This window comes from Dreissena polymorpha, chromosome 11, assembly GCF_020536995.1.
Source record: "Dreissena polymorpha isolate Duluth1 chromosome 11, UMN_Dpol_1.0, whole genome shotgun sequence".
Taxonomy (NCBI): domain Eukaryota; kingdom Metazoa; phylum Mollusca; class Bivalvia; order Myida; family Dreissenidae; genus Dreissena; species Dreissena polymorpha.
Genome location: NC_068365.1, coordinates 30,111,329 through 30,132,752, shown reverse-complemented (window position 1 = coordinate 30,132,752; position 21,424 = coordinate 30,111,329). Strand labels below are relative to the sequence as shown.

General features: G+C 36.8%; 1 protein-coding gene across 1 annotated transcript; it reads left to right on the top strand.

The window, feature by feature from the left end:
- Positions 1–349: 349 nt before the first annotated feature.
- LOC127850604 (frizzled-9-like) lies at positions 350–5,623 on the top strand. The gene has a single exon (XM_052383741.1). The coding sequence runs from the start codon at positions 902–904 to the stop codon at positions 2,678–2,680; it is 1,779 nt and encodes a 592-aa protein (XP_052239701.1). The 5' UTR covers positions 350–901; the 3' UTR covers positions 2,681–5,623.
- Positions 5,624–21,424: the final 15,801 nt, after the last annotated feature.

Genomic DNA, 21,424 nt, shown 5'->3' with positions numbered 1-21,424 from the left:
GCCTAATATCCATACACGATATGAGCTAAGTTTCGCCCCAGTACGAATATACCCATGTGGTGATTAAGCCAGCTTTATAGCAAACATACTGGAATATGTGCCAAACAATTTTTCTCTTAATTTTTTCTGAACGAATTAAAACACATTTCAACGCACGGGACTATTCTTCAATCCTAAATGAGTATTTTCCTGTGTTTATTGATGGGCGGAGCAGAACTTACTGCTTCACTGGTTTAACGTTAATGATTGACATATTCATAAGTCATAAAACGCGAAGATCAAAGGTAAATTGATACCGCCTTTGAAGTAGAGCGCATTACTTTACATTTGAAAAGTAGTTCGCATATTGTAAACAGATTGTGAGAAACATCACAGAGACGACAACGATGGTGTATCGAGCAGACGAAATATTTTGCTGTGCGATGTTTTGTCCGAAAGACGAGAAAATACTGTTTGTTTTGTTCAATTCGACGGATTTTTGACGAAAAATAGTGCGCGGAGGAATAGCCGTGTCACGGTGGTCCTCTTTGATGAACGTTCTTCACATTTATTTTGCTGTCAGTAGTAATGTGATGTGGTATAGAGTAGAGGTTTATTTTCCAACGACAAAACAATTCGAAATATCAGTGACAACCTCGGATTGTTATCAATCTACATCGAATGCACTTAACACGGAGTGAGATGCTTGAAAATGATAACTAGCTCTAATCGTGGGGCTCGCGCTATCTTAATGTCGTCTGCAATGTAAACAATACGCCACAGTGTCATATCGGAGTAAAATATTATAGTGACTTAATAGTGCAACAGTGGATATAATGTGAACCAAAAAACATACACACCTTTGATACATGAGATAGGTGATATTAAACGATTTGTTTGCTGGGTCTAAAAAATTTGGAAAATGGGTCGGTTATCTGTGCTCCTGGTATCCGTACTGGTGCTCGAACTCGCCCACTCGTTTACGCCCCACGACCACTACCACTACAACAGGTGCACGCCGATCGAGATTCCGATGTGTCTCAAAATGCGCTACAACATGACGCGAATGCCAAACATAGTTGGCAACCAGAACCAAAAAGACGCCGCCATGCAGGTGCACGAGTTCTTACCGCTCGTGCAGGTGGGCTGCTCGAAGTTCCTGAAGTTCTTCTTGTGCTCGCTGTTCGCGCCGATGTGCACGGATATGGCGCAGACGGGCGACGAGAGCGAGACCATGGTGGTGCCGGCTTGCCGTTCAATGTGCCTGGAGGTTAAGAGCAAGTGCGAACCAGTGCTCCTCAACCTCAAGTTCAAATGGCCCGAGCCGCTAGACTGCGAGAAGCTTCCGGAAAAGAGCGATCCGAAGACCGGCGTTCTGTGCATGGAGGCACCGAGCGACGCTGCGGACACGGAGGATTTGGGAATCATCGGCAAGCAGGACAGCCGCTACAGCGACGAGGAGATATACAAGTACCTGAACATGAATAACGAGCGCAAGACAACGAGACCCGCTCCGCCAGAGGTCTGTCCCGACAGGTTCGTGTATGTCGAAAAGATACAGAAACGAAACAATTCGTGTGCTCCCAGGTGTAATATGGACGTGTATTTTAAACACGAAGACAAAAACTTCGCCGAGATCTGGACAATAGCTTGGGCCGCGATATGCTGCCTATCGACTTTATGTACCGCTCTCACGTTTCTCATAGACACAAGGCGCTTCAAATACCCAGAGCGTCCCATTATATTTCTGTCAATGTGCTACGCGGTGTACTCAATAGCGTTTGTGATCCGTGCCGTCATGGGTCCGCGGAAGATCTCGTGTGATCAGAGACGCGATGGTGCGGAGTATCTCATTCAGGAAGGCCTCGAGTCCACCTGGTGCATCGTCGTGTTCCTGATACTCTACTTCTTCGGCATGGCCAGCTCCCTCTGGTGGGTGATCCTGACGATTACGTGGTTCCTGGCATCGGCCCGGAAGTGGGGCCAAGAAGCCATCGAGGCGCTCAGTAGTTACTTTCATTTGGCAGCATGGGCAATTCCGGCAATAAAAACCATAGCGGTTTTGACAATACGACGGGTAGACGGGGACGAACTTACGGGTCTTTGTTACGTCGGCAATCAGGATAAGGAAGCCCTCACGGGGTTTGTGTTAGTGCCACTCATTGTGTATTTATTAATCGGTTCATTTTTCTTGCTTTCTGGCTTCGTCGCTTTGTTTCGTATTAGAAACAATTTACGCCATGAAGGCACAAATATTCGAAAACTCGAGAAATTAATGGCAAAAATAGGTATATTTTCCGTGTTATACACTGTGCCGTCGACGTGCGTTATAGGTTGCCTGTTTTACGAGCATATGAACATGGAGGACTGGAATAAAATCGCAATGGCCAAACCGTGCCAGACCAACAGTAATGGTGTGAAAAATTGCCATTTGGAACGCTCCATCCCCTCCGTGGAGGTGTTTATGTTGAAATATTTCATGTGGCTTATAATTGGAATAACCAGCGGACTCTGGATTTGGAGTTACAAAACTTTGGTCTCGTGGCAGAAGTTTTGCACCAGTCGTTTTACAAGACGGAAGTCGAATCTGGGCCCTCACGGTCAGGTCGGGTACCACCAGGCGCCGGTGATGGTAATAAACCGGGGACCAAAAAACGCGCCAATGGCTTCCTCATCTCTTACGAGTGGTTCTCGACACTAAGTCATTTTTATTATATATATTTTATAAAAAATGGTCCCCGGCATACAGTCATTATTATTATTATCATGAAACACTGTCATTTTGTTTTCCTTCATTTTTTTGGCATTTATTCGTTGTTTAATGAACAATGGTTGCCTACATAAGATACTGAAATTATTTCCGAATTTAAGTAACTTTCTAATTCAATATTTTCAAAGGTTATATTCATTTTTACCAATGTTTGCCAATATTTAATCGCGGAATAACTTTCCTTGAACTTCTTCAGAAACCATATTTGAAATGATGGCATTATACGTTTTTAATATCTTCCTATATCTGATTAATGGCCATCTTTATTTACATTTGATTTCTATTTTGCTTATGGACACGTTTCCTTAATAAATTTATGCATAAAGGTTTGTTATGTTAAATATAAAACATTTAATCGTTATTCGTCACTTTCAATGTCAGAAAAGTACATTTGCTTTCCATACCGAATATGCTATGCAGAATGTAAGTATGCGAGAGAACATCGCCACTATCATAAGAGTTTCTCTTGTTAAAAATGTCTCCAGGATATTACTCGCGCAGCGTGTCTGTAAGATTTATCTTAAGATGATGTATGAAACAAACATAACATGATTTTTTAGTTCATTTAAATGATTTAAAACAATACTTATTCTTAAAAAAAAGACAAATGTTAACCCATGTATGCCTAGCGTCACGGTCTAGAAAAAAGGCCTGGGCAAACAGCATAGACTTAGATGAGACGCCGCATGATGCGGCGTCTCATCAGGGTCTACGCTGTTTGCTTAGAGGAATTTCTGTAAGAAATATTCTAAATAAAGAAATAAATTTACTAGACATCCCTAATTTTGGAAATAAATTGATCCAATTTAGAAGGATGGGAGAGTCCACTAGGCATAAATGGGTTAAAGCCTAATCTAATATGAAACCTTCTTGTGCAATTATTATAAACATTACGCACACGAAAAACGACTCGATTATATAATGCAAAGATCGAAAACTGGAAATTTATTTTTGGGTGGATTTGATCTACCAATTGGGCTTCTATGTTAACCCATTTATGCATAGCGTCTAGAAAAAAGGCCTTGGCAAACAGCGTAGACCCAGATTAGACGCCGCATGATGCGGCGTCTCATCAGGGTCTGCGCTGTTTGCTTAAAAGAATTTCTGTAAGAAATATTATAAATATAGAAATAAATATACTAGACATCCCTAATTTTGGAAAAAAAAGATCCAATTTAGAAGCATGGGAGAGTCCACTAGGCATAAATGGGTTAAATAGCCCAGACTATCTGTTTCCGATTATTTTTCGCTAACTTCTATCTCATATCAACCACGCCGCTTCAAAGGCGTTAACAATAATGGCTAAATTATGTCTGTCGGTGTGCCAAGATTGCAATAGGGTCTTTGTGGATTTAATTTAAGCCTATATACGTTGTTGATATCGTGGTAGTTTGTCTTTGATAATTACACCCAACCCGTATCAGATCATTGCCGTACTTAAATGAAATTAGATATCTATACGGTCTTTTTTAGTTTACAAAATACAATAATGAAAGCACAATTTAGAGTTTCATTCGATTGGTGAATTTGTATTGACTACTAAAATGTCGAAGAACTATTTTTGTGGTTTGCCTTTTGTTCAATTCCGCAAGCATATTACATTATATTGCCATTATTGTATAAGTAACACTACTTTTTGGCTGAAGTCATCAATACTAAACGTAACGTTCTCATTAATTTGGTTTATTTATTGTCATTCATTCAGAATATCTGAGAATTTTTAAATTCAAATGGGCGTGTTAGCTGTGTTCTTTTTAATTTCATTAACCTATTTGCCAATTAATTCAGATTTCACAAAATAAGATGATCATGTGTTTAAGAACGCTATCATATAAAAAACTGATTTATAGAAAATGTATTCATTCAATTATTGTATTTTTATCTATTGATTTCCTATTCGAACATATAAGTTCGCTATATACGTGGTATTTAGCTATTAGTTACAGGCATGTTTGTTCTTACTCTAAATACCCTTTCTAAAATTTTATTATTGTTTGAGGACGACACATAAGAATAAACATTTATAAATAAAACATTTATAAATACCGTTTTTATCCAGTTGTCTCTGCTTATATGAGCCTTGTTCTGAAAAAACTGTGCTAAATGAATGTGCGTAAAGTGTCATCCCATATTAGCCTGTGCAGTCCGCACAGGCTAATCAGGGACGACACTTTCCGCCTAAACTTGATTTTCGGTAAGGAAGGACTTCCTTGAAACTAAAAATACCATAAAAGCGGAAAGTGTCGACTGCACAGGCTAATCTGGGACGACACTTTAAGCATATGCATTAAGCCCAATTTTCTCGGAACGCGGCTCAATTATGGTTCAATTAAATTCTTCTTTTGAATGTTATTGTGCTGGCAATCACACTTTATTTCACGTGTCAAACCATATTGTTCGAAACTTACGACCTTTTAGTACTTGATTTTAAGTGTACAATCTTGTTATGGTTTTAAACGGAATATTTTTGCTATGTTCAATCAACGTTTTTTTGCGTAAGGAATTTTTATTTGAATTTTTTCATATGTAAATCCGCCCTATTAATTCATACGAACATAATATTGCTGTTAAATGCATTTGTTTCATGTCTGAGTAAATAGTTTGTATTTCCATTAATTGGTTATTGCTTATCTGTTAAAATGTTGTTACATGTATGCATTCAACTGTATCCCATATTTGTACAAACGCCGATAGTCATTATCTTTTCCATTTAAGGACAACACAACTTCGTTCGCTGTTTCCTTGAATAATTTTGAGATTATTGTTGCCTGTGTAATTTGAAATATACGAGGGCAGTTGAATGTCGACATGCTTTTAAGCTGATATTATTGTTATTATTTGCAGAAATCGTGCATTAAATTTATCATAAAGTAATTACGTTTTGTTGTAAATTTTATTCACACCGTATTTCTCCCGCAAGACGTCAGCAAACATACATTATGTCACGTTCTTCATTATTGATTCTTTTTTAAACAACACGCTATAGTCTTTATTAATTTCGATTCTTGTGACTAGTCTTTATTTAGTTGTGACAATCCTATATTCGCAATTCCTAGTTTAACAAGAAAAACACAATGAAGTATGCGGTAAAACATACACTGACATATGCTGCTTTCATAGTTATTTATATTTTAAATAATAAACAGCTCGATTTAACTAAGAAAGATTGTAAATAAATACAGGTACGTTAAGGATAATACTTACAGCTTTTATAGTATTGTGTGTTTTAAGTAAGTATATTTTTAGCTAAAATGCAGTTGAAGCCGAAAGTGTAGTTCCGGTCAAGCCTTGACAGACTGTACGCGCTAATCTGTGACGACACTTTACGCACATGTCGTACCCTGGACAGACTGTACGCGCTAATCTGTGACGACACTTTACGCACATGCCGTAAGTCTGGACAGACTGTACGCGCTAATCTGTGACGACACTTTACGCACATGTCGTAAGTCTGGACAGACTGTACGCGCTAATCTGTGACAACACTTTACGCACATGTCGTACCCTGGACAGACTGTACGCGCTAATCTGTGACGACACTTTACGCACATGCCGTAAGTCTGGACAGACTGTACGCGCTAATCTGTGACGACACTTTACGCACATGTCGTACCCTGGACAGACTGTACGCGCTAATCTGTGACGACACTTTACGCACATGTCGTACCCTGGACAGACTGTACGCGCTAATCTGTGACGACACTTTACGCACATGCCGTAAGTCTGGACGACTGTACGCGCTAATCTGTGACGACACTTTACGCACATGCCGTAAGTCTGGACAGACTGTACGCGCTAATCTGTGACGACACTTTACGCACATGTCGTAAGCCTGGGCAGACTGTACGCGCTAATCTGTGACGACACTTTACGCACATGTCGTAAGTCTGGACAGACTGTACGCGCTAATCTGTGACGACACTTTACGCACATGCCGTAAGTCTGGACAGACTGTACGCGCTAATCTGTGACGACACTTTACGCACATGCCGTAAGTCTGGACAGACTGTACGCGCTAATCTGTGACGACACTTTACGCACATGCTGTAAGTCTGGACAGACTGTACGCGTAATCTGTGACGACACGCGCTAATCTGTGACGACACTTTACGCACATGCCGTAAGTCTGGACAGACTGTACGCGCTAATCTGTGACGACACTTTACGCACATGCTGTAAGTCTGGACAGACTGTACGCGCTAATCTGTGACGACACTTTACGCACATGCCGTAAGTCTGGACAGACTGTACGCGCTAATCTGTGACGACACTTTACGCACATGCCGTAAGTCTGGACAGACTGTACGCGCTAATCTGTGACGACACTTTACGCACATGCTGTAAGTCTGGACAGACTGTACGCGCTAATCTGTGACGACACTTTTCGCACATATCGTACCCTGGACAGACTGTACGCGCTAATCTGTAACGACACTTTACGCACATGCCGTAAGCCTGGCCAGACTGTACGCGCTAATCTGTGACAACACTTTACGCACATGCTGTAAGCATCGTTTTCCAACAGCGAGCTAAGATTGGCCACAACGTGATCAATCATTCAACGTCTTAACAGAAAGGCAGTGTATGAAGTACATTGTGTGTGTAAACAATTATTGAAAGTAGCGACGATACACGAAAAGTCAATTTGCAATTTGATTAACTTATTTCATTACTTAATATATCTGTCAACAGTAACCCATTAATGCCTAGCGTCTAAAAAAGGCCTTGGCAAACAGCGTAGACCCAGATGAGACGCCGCATGATGCGGCGCCTCATCAGGGTCTGTGCTGTTTGCGTAAAGGAATTTCTATAAGAAATATTCTAATTATAGAAATAAATATGTCTAGACATCCCTGATTTTGGACATGTTTTGATCCAATTTAGAAGGATTGTAGAGTCCACTAGGCATATATGGGTTAATATTGTTCATTTTTACAAATAGCATAAAATACCGAATCCTCCGGATAGCTATGACAAGTGCAATAATAACGCCTTTACCAGCAATTTTGTAAGCAATCAACCGACTCTGTTTCGTACAGTTATTATGATTTAACAAAACATACGGGCTTATTAGATTGCAGATACATATATGCGAGGGAAAATGTTTACATCGCACTCAATTGACTAACTGTTGTATTCGTAAGAAGAATCGGGCTATCAAGCGAATAAAATATTTAACGAAACCGAGAAATGGTAGTAGATCTCGGGGCATGATCTGAATTAAACATTAACTTGTCGCCATAAAAACGATAAAGTGAACACAGCGAGTTTGTGATAGATTTCACGACTGATATTTAGCCGTGTTATTAACATACAAGTAGCGATCACTTTGAATATTCATTTATATTTGCTCAACATCGGTCGTCATTCATGATATATAATTTACATATACCTAGGGGACATTTTTGTCACATTGTTGAAATATTGTATTTTAAATTGCTTAACTTAATTTGTACACTCTTAACAAAAGCACGTTAATGTTTTCCACCAGCCATCTAAGTTCATTTCCATTTCGTCAAATAGGCTATGCACTTATTACAAATGGAACAATGCGTGTACTACCGTGATTTATTTAGAAAAGTACAATGTATTAAGAAATTTAACTTTGAAAAGTTCACGCACTAAAGTATGTTTATGTTTGATTATAGAAACACGAAGCATCAAAGCATAATTGTCAATACAGGCCCGTAGCCAGGGTTTTGAAAAGGGGGGTGCGAATTTTCCCATCAAAGAATGTTATTGAGCAACGATGTGGTGTTCCCCTCCTGCATTCGGGGGTTTGAACCCCCCCCCCCCCCCCACATAGAAACATTTTGAAAATGAAACGTAAAACACTGCATTCAGGTGACTTTTTATCTGTATTTAGAGACTGCAGTTATTTGTATATGAAATTTCCCTTTCATTAACCATACTCAGTGTCTGATCAACATGTATATGATATAACATGTATTTCCCATTACCGTTTTTCATTTACCGCCTTGATCGACCAGTCACGGAAATTCATTATATTAAAGGCGTTTAACCCGAGACTAGGTTGTGCGCACATACTTTGTTTACATATGCAACAACACATTTATAGAAAGTAAAATAAAAAATAAGAACAGATTTGTTTTTTTATCTGATTTTGGGGAAAGGGCCTGGCCTTTTTGAGGGGAAGAAAATAGCGCGAAACGCCGGATTTTGGGGGAAAATCGCGCAAAACGCCGGATTTTGGGGAAAATAAGGAAAGTCTTAAATAATCATTTAACATATTTTACTGTTTTTAAAACAAATTCAAGGCAACAGATAATTTAATTATGCAATATTTTTCTATTTTCTGCACTGGATCAGGTTAACTTATATATTTAAATGTTAAAAAAAAGAGGGGGGATGAAATCTAGGGGAAAATTAACCAGCTAAGTGGAAAAAAAATCCGATAGAAAAGGCCGTTTTTCGGTGGGTCACAAAGAAGGAAAAACACACAACTGAAGAACGATATAAAATATCATTATTTATTGGAATCTTCATAAAATAAGTGTATTTTACCATTCCAATATGTTACTGTTCATAATACCTCAGTCACAAATAGACACCGATCACCGTCCGATCAGCGGCCGACGTATTTTTCCACTTAATAGGATGGCGACCGGCCGATGATCGCACGGAAACCGGGTCAATTTGTAGCATCGGGCGGCGTCCGGATTAATTTTAAGTCTCACTTAAAATTTTACCCGATGTCGGTCCCGGGAAGGAATCGAGTTGTGATCGAAACAAGATCGGACGATCAACGCACGGGTATCGCCCGGCGATCGCCCGACATCGGATTCATTGAACGTGTATCGGCAAAAGTAAAGGTATTTCCCAGGGGAATATACATCGGCCGGCGACCTTCTGATTGCCGGAGGGCCTCCGCAAGATGCCCGACGGACGCCGGACGGCGCTCGTTATGATACACGTACAATGAATCCGATGTCGGGCGCACGCCAGGCGATAACCGTTCGTTGATCGTCCGATCTTTTTTCGACTTCAACTCGATTCCTTCCCGGGCCCGATGTTGGGTAAAACAAACTGTGAGATTAAAAATTTATCCGGACGCCGCCCGATGCTACAAAATGACCCGATGTCCGTGCGATCATCGACCGGCGCCAGCCCGATGAAAGGAAAAAAACGTCGGCCGCTGATCGGACGGTGATCGGTGTCTATTTGTGACTGAGGTTTTATGTTGTCACTCATCGGACGGCGGACGGCTCCGACGTGTCCTGTCTTCCCGATGCATGGAGATCGGACACATCGGCCGGCGACCGGAATATTTGTGACTGAAGCATAAGGCAAGCAAATTAAAAGGAAATATTTGACTTGTTTCAAAACAATTGTTTGTCTGCTACTATGGATAGTACAAAGGACGTGTTTGCCCAATATGCTCAAGATCCGTCACAATTATTGAACATTAAACATTAACGTCCACCTGATCAAATGTTATAACGGTTTAAATTCATTATAACAGCATAGATCTTCTCACATGTTGCTGTCAAAACTTCAATTGATTTCAGCAATTCTGCGGTTAAAAATTATTAATAAAAATCACGGTCTATCTTGGAAATTACTTCATAGAGAAATTTAATTATATGGTGACCTGTCGGTAGCCTATTGAATTCAACATTATTGTAACGCTTAAATACGAAGACTCACTGAATTCATGGAAAAGAAAAATAACCGTTTTTGCGTCGAATAAAATTGGGTGCAACTTATAGTACACATTTTTTTTACTTGTCAAAAAACATTGGGTGCGAACGCACCCCCCCCCCCCTGGCTACGGGTATGCAATATCCCCATAAATTGCACATACATGTACTATGGGACACGGCAATAAGTAAAGGGTCAAGATCACCGCATTGATACATGCAATTCATCAGTTGCTTGAATCAGCCTAATAGTATGCTGAAAGTAAAAGTAGCAAGTATTCAGTCACAATATTAACTCATGTTAAGTAAAGATACAATAATGTTAAGTAATTATACTGTAATATTTAGTAAGTATATATAATGCTTAGTAATGATACTATAACGTTTAGTAATTATACTAAAATGTTAAGTAAATTTACTTCAATGTTTCGTAATTATACTATAATTATAATAAGAGATCACATGTTCTTTAAATATTGATATTGTTTGATTATTAATTAGATTGTAGTACTAGTAATCGTTGATGTTTCAAGATACCGGCCCCGTGCTTCATAAAGTTTATTTACAAGGAACAAGGCCCGTTCTCAAACGATGAATTGTCGTTTTCATGTCAACGCTTAACGATGCATTCGTCCATATATTGAGATTTAATGTTGCTTCCTTATGCTAATGGTGTCACTTTACCTTTCCACACCATACAAACGAACTTTGCCCAGTTGCTGTAAAGTTTATACGATGGTTTTGACAATAAATGCTTCGAGCAAATGACGCTTAAAGGGGCCTGTGTACGGATCGGAAAATTGACTTTAAAACTGTTTTATTCATTTAAAAAAAGTAACAACTCATTGAAAAAAGACAATTCGTGATACATCAGTATGGGACTATAAACTATTTGCAAATAAATAGTATAACTCAGTGTCGTCAATGACACATACTTAGCTGAACTAGGTTTAATAATATTATAATATTGGGTTTCAATCATTTTTATGGTTATTTTAGGAAACAAAAATACAATGAAATGGTCAAATTGCATTACTGTTATCAAGACACAATGACCGAATGAGCAACATATGATACCAGCAGCATATGTTACAATTTCGACAACGGCCATTTTCACTTAATGTTTAAATATGTATATATTGTTTGGTAAGCCCAACTGCGATGTATATGGATTAAAAAAAATCTATAATATTTCAAATAACAACAATAACAAAAATATCCAAAGTTAATCGACGAACAAGTCCTTTAAAAAGAAACCCGATATTCCTGCAATTTGTAAAAAAAGGGTAGCGTATCGTTGACCCAAATTGATAAAACACTTCAACACTGGAGTATTCAATTTCAAATGCCAAACAAAATAGTTCTACAATGGTACACTCGCTAAATTCATATACAGCAACATATGTTGATATAAAACAAGCCAACAAAAACCCGGAATGACTTAGCCAAAATATGAAAAAAGTGTATATGTTAAAATTCCAAAGATACAAACAAACATAAATTTCAGATCGGGACAAAGGGACATTTTAACATAATAAAATAACATTATATAGGTGAACTTCGAAGGACGAGCGGCGATGGAATCGTTCTTTAAAATAATGCAAGAAATAAAATCAAAACATGACTCCATTTTTATCCTGATTTTCACGAAGTGGAAAATGTGTTAGTAGTTGGTATTTTGGTAGGGATCGAAACCATGAACACATAAATTGCGAATTATCTACATGTATTAAGCTTACTAAATTTCAGCGTTTTAATTGTATATAATACACGTGAACAAACTCGTTGTTTTTTTTGCGTTTTACTTCAACAGACAACAACCCTGATCAATAGGCATCTGGTACTCGGCTTGAAGAACATTAACATTGTTCATTATGTATTAATTAACCAAGGTATTTCGATAATGTGCTTGCTAAAGCATCGTAATATACAGAACGGCGAATATAAAAAAACAACGAAGCACTCGCTAATGACCACATTGGAAATAAGTGCATTGGCATGTGTTATTACAACTATAACTTTTTTAATCCGATACAAATAAACAATCCAAAAGGAATGTGTTAAGAGCAGACGATTGCAATACCTCGATTAAGGCCATGCCAATTTAAAAATTCATAAGCTATTTCGAGTATGTATGTTTTTCAGTTTTTTTTCTCAAGTCACCATAACTATGTTGACCAACTCTATTATTGCCTTTAGTTGACATTAAGTAGGTGAAGATGACAATGAGGTCATCTTACAAAGTAATATACTTTGCAACTACATTAACAGACGTACCGCATTATGTGGTAGATTTTGAAAAAAAAAACACCTACTAATCTGAGAGTAAATATCAAAACTTTCAAAAACTCATACTATCAAACATTATTTTTTTATTGAAACTACGATAGGCACGTGAATAGTTGAGTGATGTTCCAACGATTTGTGTGCTTAACCAAAGTCCATCCAATATATCTCATCGTAACGTCATTATTATGTCGAAGAAAATGGGTCAATAAGAGATATATCAATTAACTCATTGTTTATGAATGAATCCTTAAGCTAATTTTAGGTACCTGAGTAATTTTAAACTTTTGGTTTTACGTGCGTTCTATCGCCAATTTAATCAATTGTGTCAATAATTAAAATATTTAATGAATAACGCCTACGTAACAAAGCGATAAAGTGTCTTTTTAAACAGTTGATGATATGAATTTCAAATTTATCGTTTTCTCTTCAAACGATTGTTATGATAACGAACAAATTCGGTTTCGCATCAATGTCTGCGTTTGCTTCGACGAACAAGAATTCAATACCTGTGTACTGCATGTATTTATACAATGTAATCAAACGCGAATAATCCATATTTATTGACAATTCGAATTGTGAAGAACTTCAGCATATGGAACGTCACTAACTATCGCAGAGACATCTTTATACTACTATACGATGCGAAGTTTCGAGTTCAACAAAGGAACGAAATAACACAATTATATTTTTTCCATATATTGAAATGTACAATAAAAACTGGTACTCTAAAATTATATCTATTGATTTCTGCATAAATACGGTGTTAAGCGCATCCTGTGTTTAACAGAAACGCACCACTAACGAAAATGACATGCAAACGCCATGACGCATCTGTATCTAGCTGAAGCCAACCTTTGATCTTCAAACCATCTCGTCTTTGATGCCATTTTATTTGTATACATGTCATGTCTGAAACAGAGTTTTCGGCGTCTGGATTCAATTGCTTTTACATTTTTTCTATCAAGATGCAAACTTACCCCGTTAAAGAGATATTTTGAAACTCTAAGATAAAAATTACACATTGATGATCATGATGATGCTGCTGCTGCTGATGTTGATGCTGACATAATAAGCGATGTTTTACAAAGGGACACACACTGTAAAATGCAACAGTAGGTTAAGCATAGCATTCTAAACATCTTAAAAAGCGACAAGTTTTAAATCTTATCAAAATTTTGTTAACAACGAAATTTATGAATTATTTACTTTTTTATCTTTACATCTCTTTATCACCGTTATAAATTGTCTTTAAACGTATCTGAGTCCGAGTCGTTGTATGTATTGTGGGAAACATGAATGTATTCGTGTATAATATTCATGATTAAATCTAGTATTATGAATGTTTAACTTTATAGCGACACGTTTGTTGACACGTTTATTGAAGATGTGGATCTCTTCACACATGCAAATGAGTCCTTGGCGTCCATCAAAATTACAATTTTTATGTCTTAAATCATCGATACGAAAACACATTTAGTATTTAAAATGTCATCTTGGATGAAGCATGATGAATAACAAATACATAAGAGGCGTGATGTATTTTGACGTACTGAATTTTATTAAAATTGATAAGTGAAAATTTAAACGACAAAGGCAAAACTTCAATAGCGGAATCTCATGAATTTGGCAGGTTAAGTACACGGAAACAAATTAGTTATTTAAATACAATAACAATTTCATATTTATATAGCTAATCTTATCTTAAATAATTCAATGGTAAGAACCAAAGCCATTTGTTCTTGGTCAAAATATATTTTCGCCGGAATGCCATAATATTTATCCATATGATTCAACAGCAAAATACTATATACCTAGAGTGATCATTTTAAAGCATCAAACATTTCTACTGGCCGTACCCAGGAAACATCGTTAATATCTCATATGGTTTTTAACACCGTCTTAAGATTGCACGAGAAAACATTCATGATACATGTGCACACATCTATGTCGTTAATTAACTTTGAATGTTGAAATATGCTTTCTTGGTAGTATTTTAGTGAAATTCACACAACACCGGTGTACGGTATTCGGAATGATGACCACTCATTAAACTGACTTACGTTTCAACAAACATCAATGATAGACAGGTTGAGGTGTTGATTATACTTATGTACTGCGTGTATCTCATCATTGAAGTTTGATACAACATGCTAATGGGTAACTAATTTGAAAAAAATATATTCTGAAAAGCGTGTGATAAGTGCTTAGCCCAATTATTTGACACAATTCAGTAATGAAAACTTAGCTTTCAAATTTGTTTAAAGCCACATAAATACTCGAAATTAACAAATTTTTCGTTAACTGCTTCTGACGCTGGCCGAAGCCAATCTCGCGTTTTCTCAAACATGTTCGGATATCATCGCGGGAAATGCACATGGAATATCTTGTCACCAAAAATAATAAATAAAAACGAGCATTTTGTATCTAGTTAATCTATGTTACCATACCACATCTAGCGTTGACAATTTGGCTATTTGTTATAAGGAACACTGATTTTTTACGAGATAATTTTATTTTACTAAATAGAGCTATTTCACGAACTATTTGTTGATTTTGAGTATGTATGGGGAATTAATCGTTTAGTAGCAGAAACAGGTCATGTCTAAGGCACAAGTACAGGAAGCATCACCTATTGAAAAGAGCGGCAATAAACAGTCGCCACTGTTTGACAGCGAGGGATATATTTTAACTATTAACAAAAAGCATTATCATTAAATTGATTATAAGAGTGTGATAGTCGAATGTGAGTGCCCTGTGTCATCTAGTTCATGCACGCCTTTGATGTTTTATGTGTGAATTATCTTGCCTTGCAGCTACCTTTTTTTAAATCAACGATATTTACCTTTTAAAATTCAGGACATCCATTTATACATATTAATTTACTGTTTAATCGAGATGGAGTAAATTGGTTTAAACCGAACGACTCGTTTATCTAGACGTTCGCTTATAATATTAACATCTTCACCTGATAACAGATCTGTAAATTTATAACAATCTAGAGCGGCATAGAAACAAATGCGCGCATTTTCAAAGGAGGCCATTTATACTTGAAACGCAAATAGATTTGAAGCCTTCGCAGTGCTTTATTATACTTCCAACAAAAACAAGGTTGGATTAATTTTCTTTGATGTCAGATCAGTTTTCTCCGAGTTCGCAATTTTACGAGAATAAAAAAGTTAGGTGCACGAAATGTACACAACATTCCCAACTCGCGTATTCGCTCAGCGACCACGGCGCTTAGGTGAAGAGTCCCTCGTTTGAAGCGATATTACATCAAAGGTTCATAATTGATTCAATTTATTTTAATGTTCAATGCATTCTTTCCGTTCTAGTTGGATCGATGAATCGATTGGAAACAAGCTGCCTTGATAATATCATTGAAATCACTTTATATTTGAGTGTGTTTTTCTGTTTCTGATTAATTAAACCCCGGTCTGGAGTATCGCGCGCCTGTGCGTTGATCACGCATTGAGTTAAAGACCATTTGAGAATAGATCGAAGTTGCCTATTATCTCTAAATCTAGTGATTTGCCCAGGGATTTGAAGTAATAGATTGGCAGCATCCATACTATTGTTTTGGTAATGGGGAGAGAGAACCGCATGATAAAACAGGCGACTGGACCATTCATCATCGACATATACCGCTGTCGCCTCCTCTTCATTCAAATAAGCACCGTATTCTTTGGAATTTTGCTGCCACCACTCTGGCTACGAAAATGTTTACACGAATACATATTCTGCCGACATAACTGCAGTACCATTTCTTTCTACTTATATACATATAGAATTCTTACGTCTACTTATATTACCTCTACACCATACGGTAGCCTTTATTTGCACAAATTCTGCAACGTTTGCCAAACAAAACAATGCTTGCACACGTAGTTTATTTCTTCGGGAAATGATCTTGTGTCAGTATGAAACAATGGCCATATAGAATTGATACCAGTTGTATATGCGTCCCATAACGCGCTTGATTTCAATATGCATTCCACATGGTTCAGACTTTGTTTTAATACGCGATTCACGCCTTATTTATTTGACGGGATTAATTAGCCATGTCTCCAATTTGCGAATAGATTGATAGATCGAATGCATTACTAAGATATGGGGCATAAAGTAATTATACACGCCCTTATTGTATAATAAATTTCGTATTGGGGAAATGTGTTTAGGAGTTTTAGAAGAATTCCTGATAATAATACAATGGATGATGCATATTTAATTTCCACATGTGTTTAATCAACTCGCAAAAGGACTAAACTGGCCATAACTAGTGTATTCATTTAAAAAATGGATACAACTATACCACATGTTAAGACGTTAGCTGTCGTTTAAGTTAAGTTTGTTCTCAACTCTTTGTTTAAAGGACGTAGTAAATAAATCATCGAAATGTCTATTTGTAAACTTTTAGTCACAAAACAACAGAAAAAATCAAAGCGCTGAAGGCACTGAATTTGTTCGCTGTTGTATAATCTTAGACGCAACTCAAGTTTCAAAATTATGTAATAGCTTTTTATATCGCTAGTTTGAAATGACCACAACATATTCAAATTTATAAAGAGTGTGTCATAGAGCACAGATCGAGATGTGTGTTTTTTTCAAATCATTGATACAGCTAATCAGTGTGCACAGGCTAATCGTATTTGACATGCATTAAGCCCCGTTTTCCCTGAAAGCAGCCAATATGTACAGATTCAATGATTAACACTAGACTGGCCAACGTTGTCTTACACGCTGTTAAATACTTGTGAATACATACACACTATGTAGTGTACCAGTGGGAACTATAAACAGGCAGATGCGGTGGTTAGAGCAGACGCTTTTAGCATTCGTCGTCTGCTTAATTTTACTGCAGTTATCCACACCGGCAGTCACGGGTTACGGTTTCTAGCGTAGTTAAGCCTATATACTGATTGCAAAATTGACTACATTATTTGTGAGCGTAACGCTCACAAATAAGAACAACAGAACAGTGTAGATCAGGGAATGAAATAACTCTAATATACACTCATACTGAAGATACATTTTCGTTATGAGTAATCATTATAGCAAACTGACAAAATATAAATCGGTATAAACGCGAAACGATGAATAATTGTGAATGTTTTTATTGTTTTCGTTGTATTTTATGAATGTTTATATAAAATATAAAATGCTTAATGTATCGCAACAGCTCAGTTGGTTGAGTGATTAAGGCAATAGTTATTTTTAATCCATAGATCAGTGGATCGAGTCCAGATGGGGTAAAAGTCTTTCTTTTTTCTTTCTAAAACTGTATTCTCATTGTATTCTGGTATTTTGTGGTTTCGATGTTAACATTTATTACATTAATTTGAATCCATTCATGACGAACTTAAAAATCTGCCAAAATCTGTGAAAGAGTACTTTTAAATATATTGGACGTATTTTGTATCCCCCTTGTATTTTAAAAATCTAAACATTAATATCTTTCCTGCTCGACCGTCTAAGTAGCAATACCTACTTACATAAACCATAAATGTATCCTATACATCGGGAGAATAAGGTCGGTATTTCATGATTCCAAAAATCTCGCCTCGATACTAAATTGGTTTTTCAAAATTATGTATAAATAATAAGTCACACTATACCGATGACAATCTAGTATAAGCATATCATTCGTATCGATTAAATGTGTGAATAAAATATACCAGATTAGCCTGTGCAGTTGCTTTTGCAAGATTTTCGGTAAAAGGGACTTCCTTTAAACGAAAAATACCATTAAAGCGGAAAGTGTCGTCCCTGATTAGCCTGTGCGGACTGCACAGGCTAATCTGGGACGGCTCTTTGCGCACAAGCATTTTGCACAATTTTCACAAAACAAGGACACATATACACAGTAATATAATGCAGATTGAAAATCAGCAAGATCAATTGGAGTAACGCAACCGCTGTACATAGATCCTTTTGTATTATGTAATTAAACAATGATTGTAAAGGTTCATGGATTTAAAGGGGCCTTTTCACAGATTTTGGCATGTTTTGAAGTTTAAGATTATATGCTTTATATTGATAAATGTAAACATTGGATATAAAAAGCTCCAGTAAAAAATCAAGAATAAAATAAATAAAAATTTAGAAAGGTAACCCTCAGCAAGGCTCGAACCACTGACCCCTATAGTCCTGGAGTACAAAGTCTACCACGTAGACCACTCGGTCATCCTTACGGATATAATGCCAGATGTATTTATACTTTATATAAGCAATCCTTGTATTTTCACAAAATATAACGATAACAACAGAACAATCCAAATTATTATTTCGTTTCGCGTTGCAACGCTTTATAATTTTCGGGTTTTTAAATCGTCAAAAGATGCATATAATGGATATTTTAGAGCATGGTAAATTTTCAGTATTACTGTTTCCTCACAAACATCATAACTGAAACGACAATTTGCGAATCTAAAACAACTTTTTCAATTTTGTCAATTTACCCAAACGTGAAAAGGCATCTTTAATACCTTCCTCTGTGTCCAATGTTGAAGAGTTCATATCACATGGATTGGAAATCTGTTTTATTTTAACAACTCGATTGACATCTCAATTATGTGACGGGTTAATTAGCCGGGTCTCTCGTTTGTGAATTGATTGATAGATCGATTCATTAGTTAACTCGGATCAGGTCATCAATATTGCACAGTGGTTGATGTAATGAATAAAATGTGAATTATAAAGAAAGTCGGTTCCAATACTTCAAAATGGTTAGCTGTAGAGTTCAATTAGACCTATCGTTACGTGAATAAATGAATAACATCATATTAGATTTGATATCTATTGAATTGCGAAAAAAAAGAGAATCGTTACTTATCATACGATATCTACACTCTCTGGCTCTAGTAAAACACATAATTTCACTAATGTGGGCTACCTTTATGGAAAAATACACAACATGTATTGAATCTGACTTTACTTTGAATGATTATACTATGGTTAGTTTAGTGAAGCTTGTGCTGATAAATATGAATTTCCCTTTAAAAGTAGCTAATGACACTATAATCATTTATACATTATTTTCAGCAATTCGCATAAAGTCTACAAGTATGAGAAGATAATGATTAACACCTTAATCGTATGTGGATCACAGATTCTTCAGAACCGCTTCAAATGAGCCGCGTTCAGAGAAAACTGGGCTTAGTGCATGTGCGTAAAGTGTCTTCCCAGATTAGCCTGTGCAGTTGACACAGGCTAATCAGGGACGACACTTTCCGCTTTTTTATGGTATTTTTAGTTTCAAGGATGTCCCTTCTTACCGAAAATTATGTTTAGGCAGAAAGTGTCGTCTCTGATTAGCCTGTGCGAACTGAACAGGCTAATCTGGAACGACACTTTACGCACATGCATTAAGCCCAGTTTTCTCAGAACGCAGCTCATATAGATATGGGAATTCAATTCCTATTCCAAACCGCACAGTGCGTTATCTGCACACATGAAAGGACCGATATTTACACTGAAATCCAAGAGCTTATTCGACAATCACGTAATGCATGTTACAGGCAAACAACAAAAGCCGCGCATACAGAATTCTGCTTATAATACTAAATTTTATCGTGGAATGATTAAGGCTTTACAATCTAAAAATTTACTGCTTTGTTTACAATCGGAAAATCCGAAGACTGGGTACTATGAAGTGTTTGAATATTTGAGCATTGATCTTGAAAAACGGAGCTAAATGCATGTGCACAAAGATTAGCCTGTGCAGTCCGCACAAACCGCACTTTATGCACATGTATCAAGCACCGTTTCCACAGAGCGCGTTTCATTTGTAATGTTGAAAGCACTGAATTCTCTTAGTATTCTCAACTCGAATGTTGAAGTTTCATTTTAAACCTATTGGCATTTTATTTATGTTACGAGATAATTAGCCGGGTATCTCGTTTGTGAATTGATTGATTGATCGATTTATTAGTAAACCAGGAACAGCTCATCAAGATTGCAGAGAATAACGTGCAACATAGTATGATAAAAATCAGATCTTATACTTCAAAATGATGAGCTTTAGGGTTCCATGTGACCTGCTGTAAGTTAAATAAATGAATAAATTTAATTAAATGAATTTTAACGCCTCTCATAGCCGTTGCATCTTCCGCATTCCGTCTTTATCACTACTACACGTGTTGCCATGTCTTCACTACATTTTAATCACCCTTCCTTACATATTTATATGGAGTTAAATTATATAACTTTTATACTTATATGAAATATAATAGAGGCCTTTTGAATATACCAAATGTTTCAATAACGTGTATTAATAAGCACGGGTAATACAATGAACGCATGCGTGCCATCTTTTAATGGTCGACCTACTATACCAAGAAGAAGCCTTAAAGGGACCTTTTCACAGATTTTGGCATTTTTGACATGTGTAATTTAATGCCATATAATGATAAATGTGAACATTGGATCTAAAAAGCTCCAGTAAAAAATAAAGAATAAAATTTAAAAAAGGAAAAAAGTAGCCCGCAGCAAGGAGGGCTCGAACCAGTGACCCCTAGAGTCCTGGAGTAAAAACCAATTACACCGCTCGGCCATCCTGCCAAGTATGTATAGGTAACGTATTTTATACTTCATATAAGCAATTTTCGTAGTTTCACAAAATTAAACGACAACAACAGAACTCTCAAAATTATTAAATCGTTTCGCGTTGCAACGCTTTATAATTTTCAGGTTTTTAAATCGTCAAAAGATGCATATAATGGCTATATTA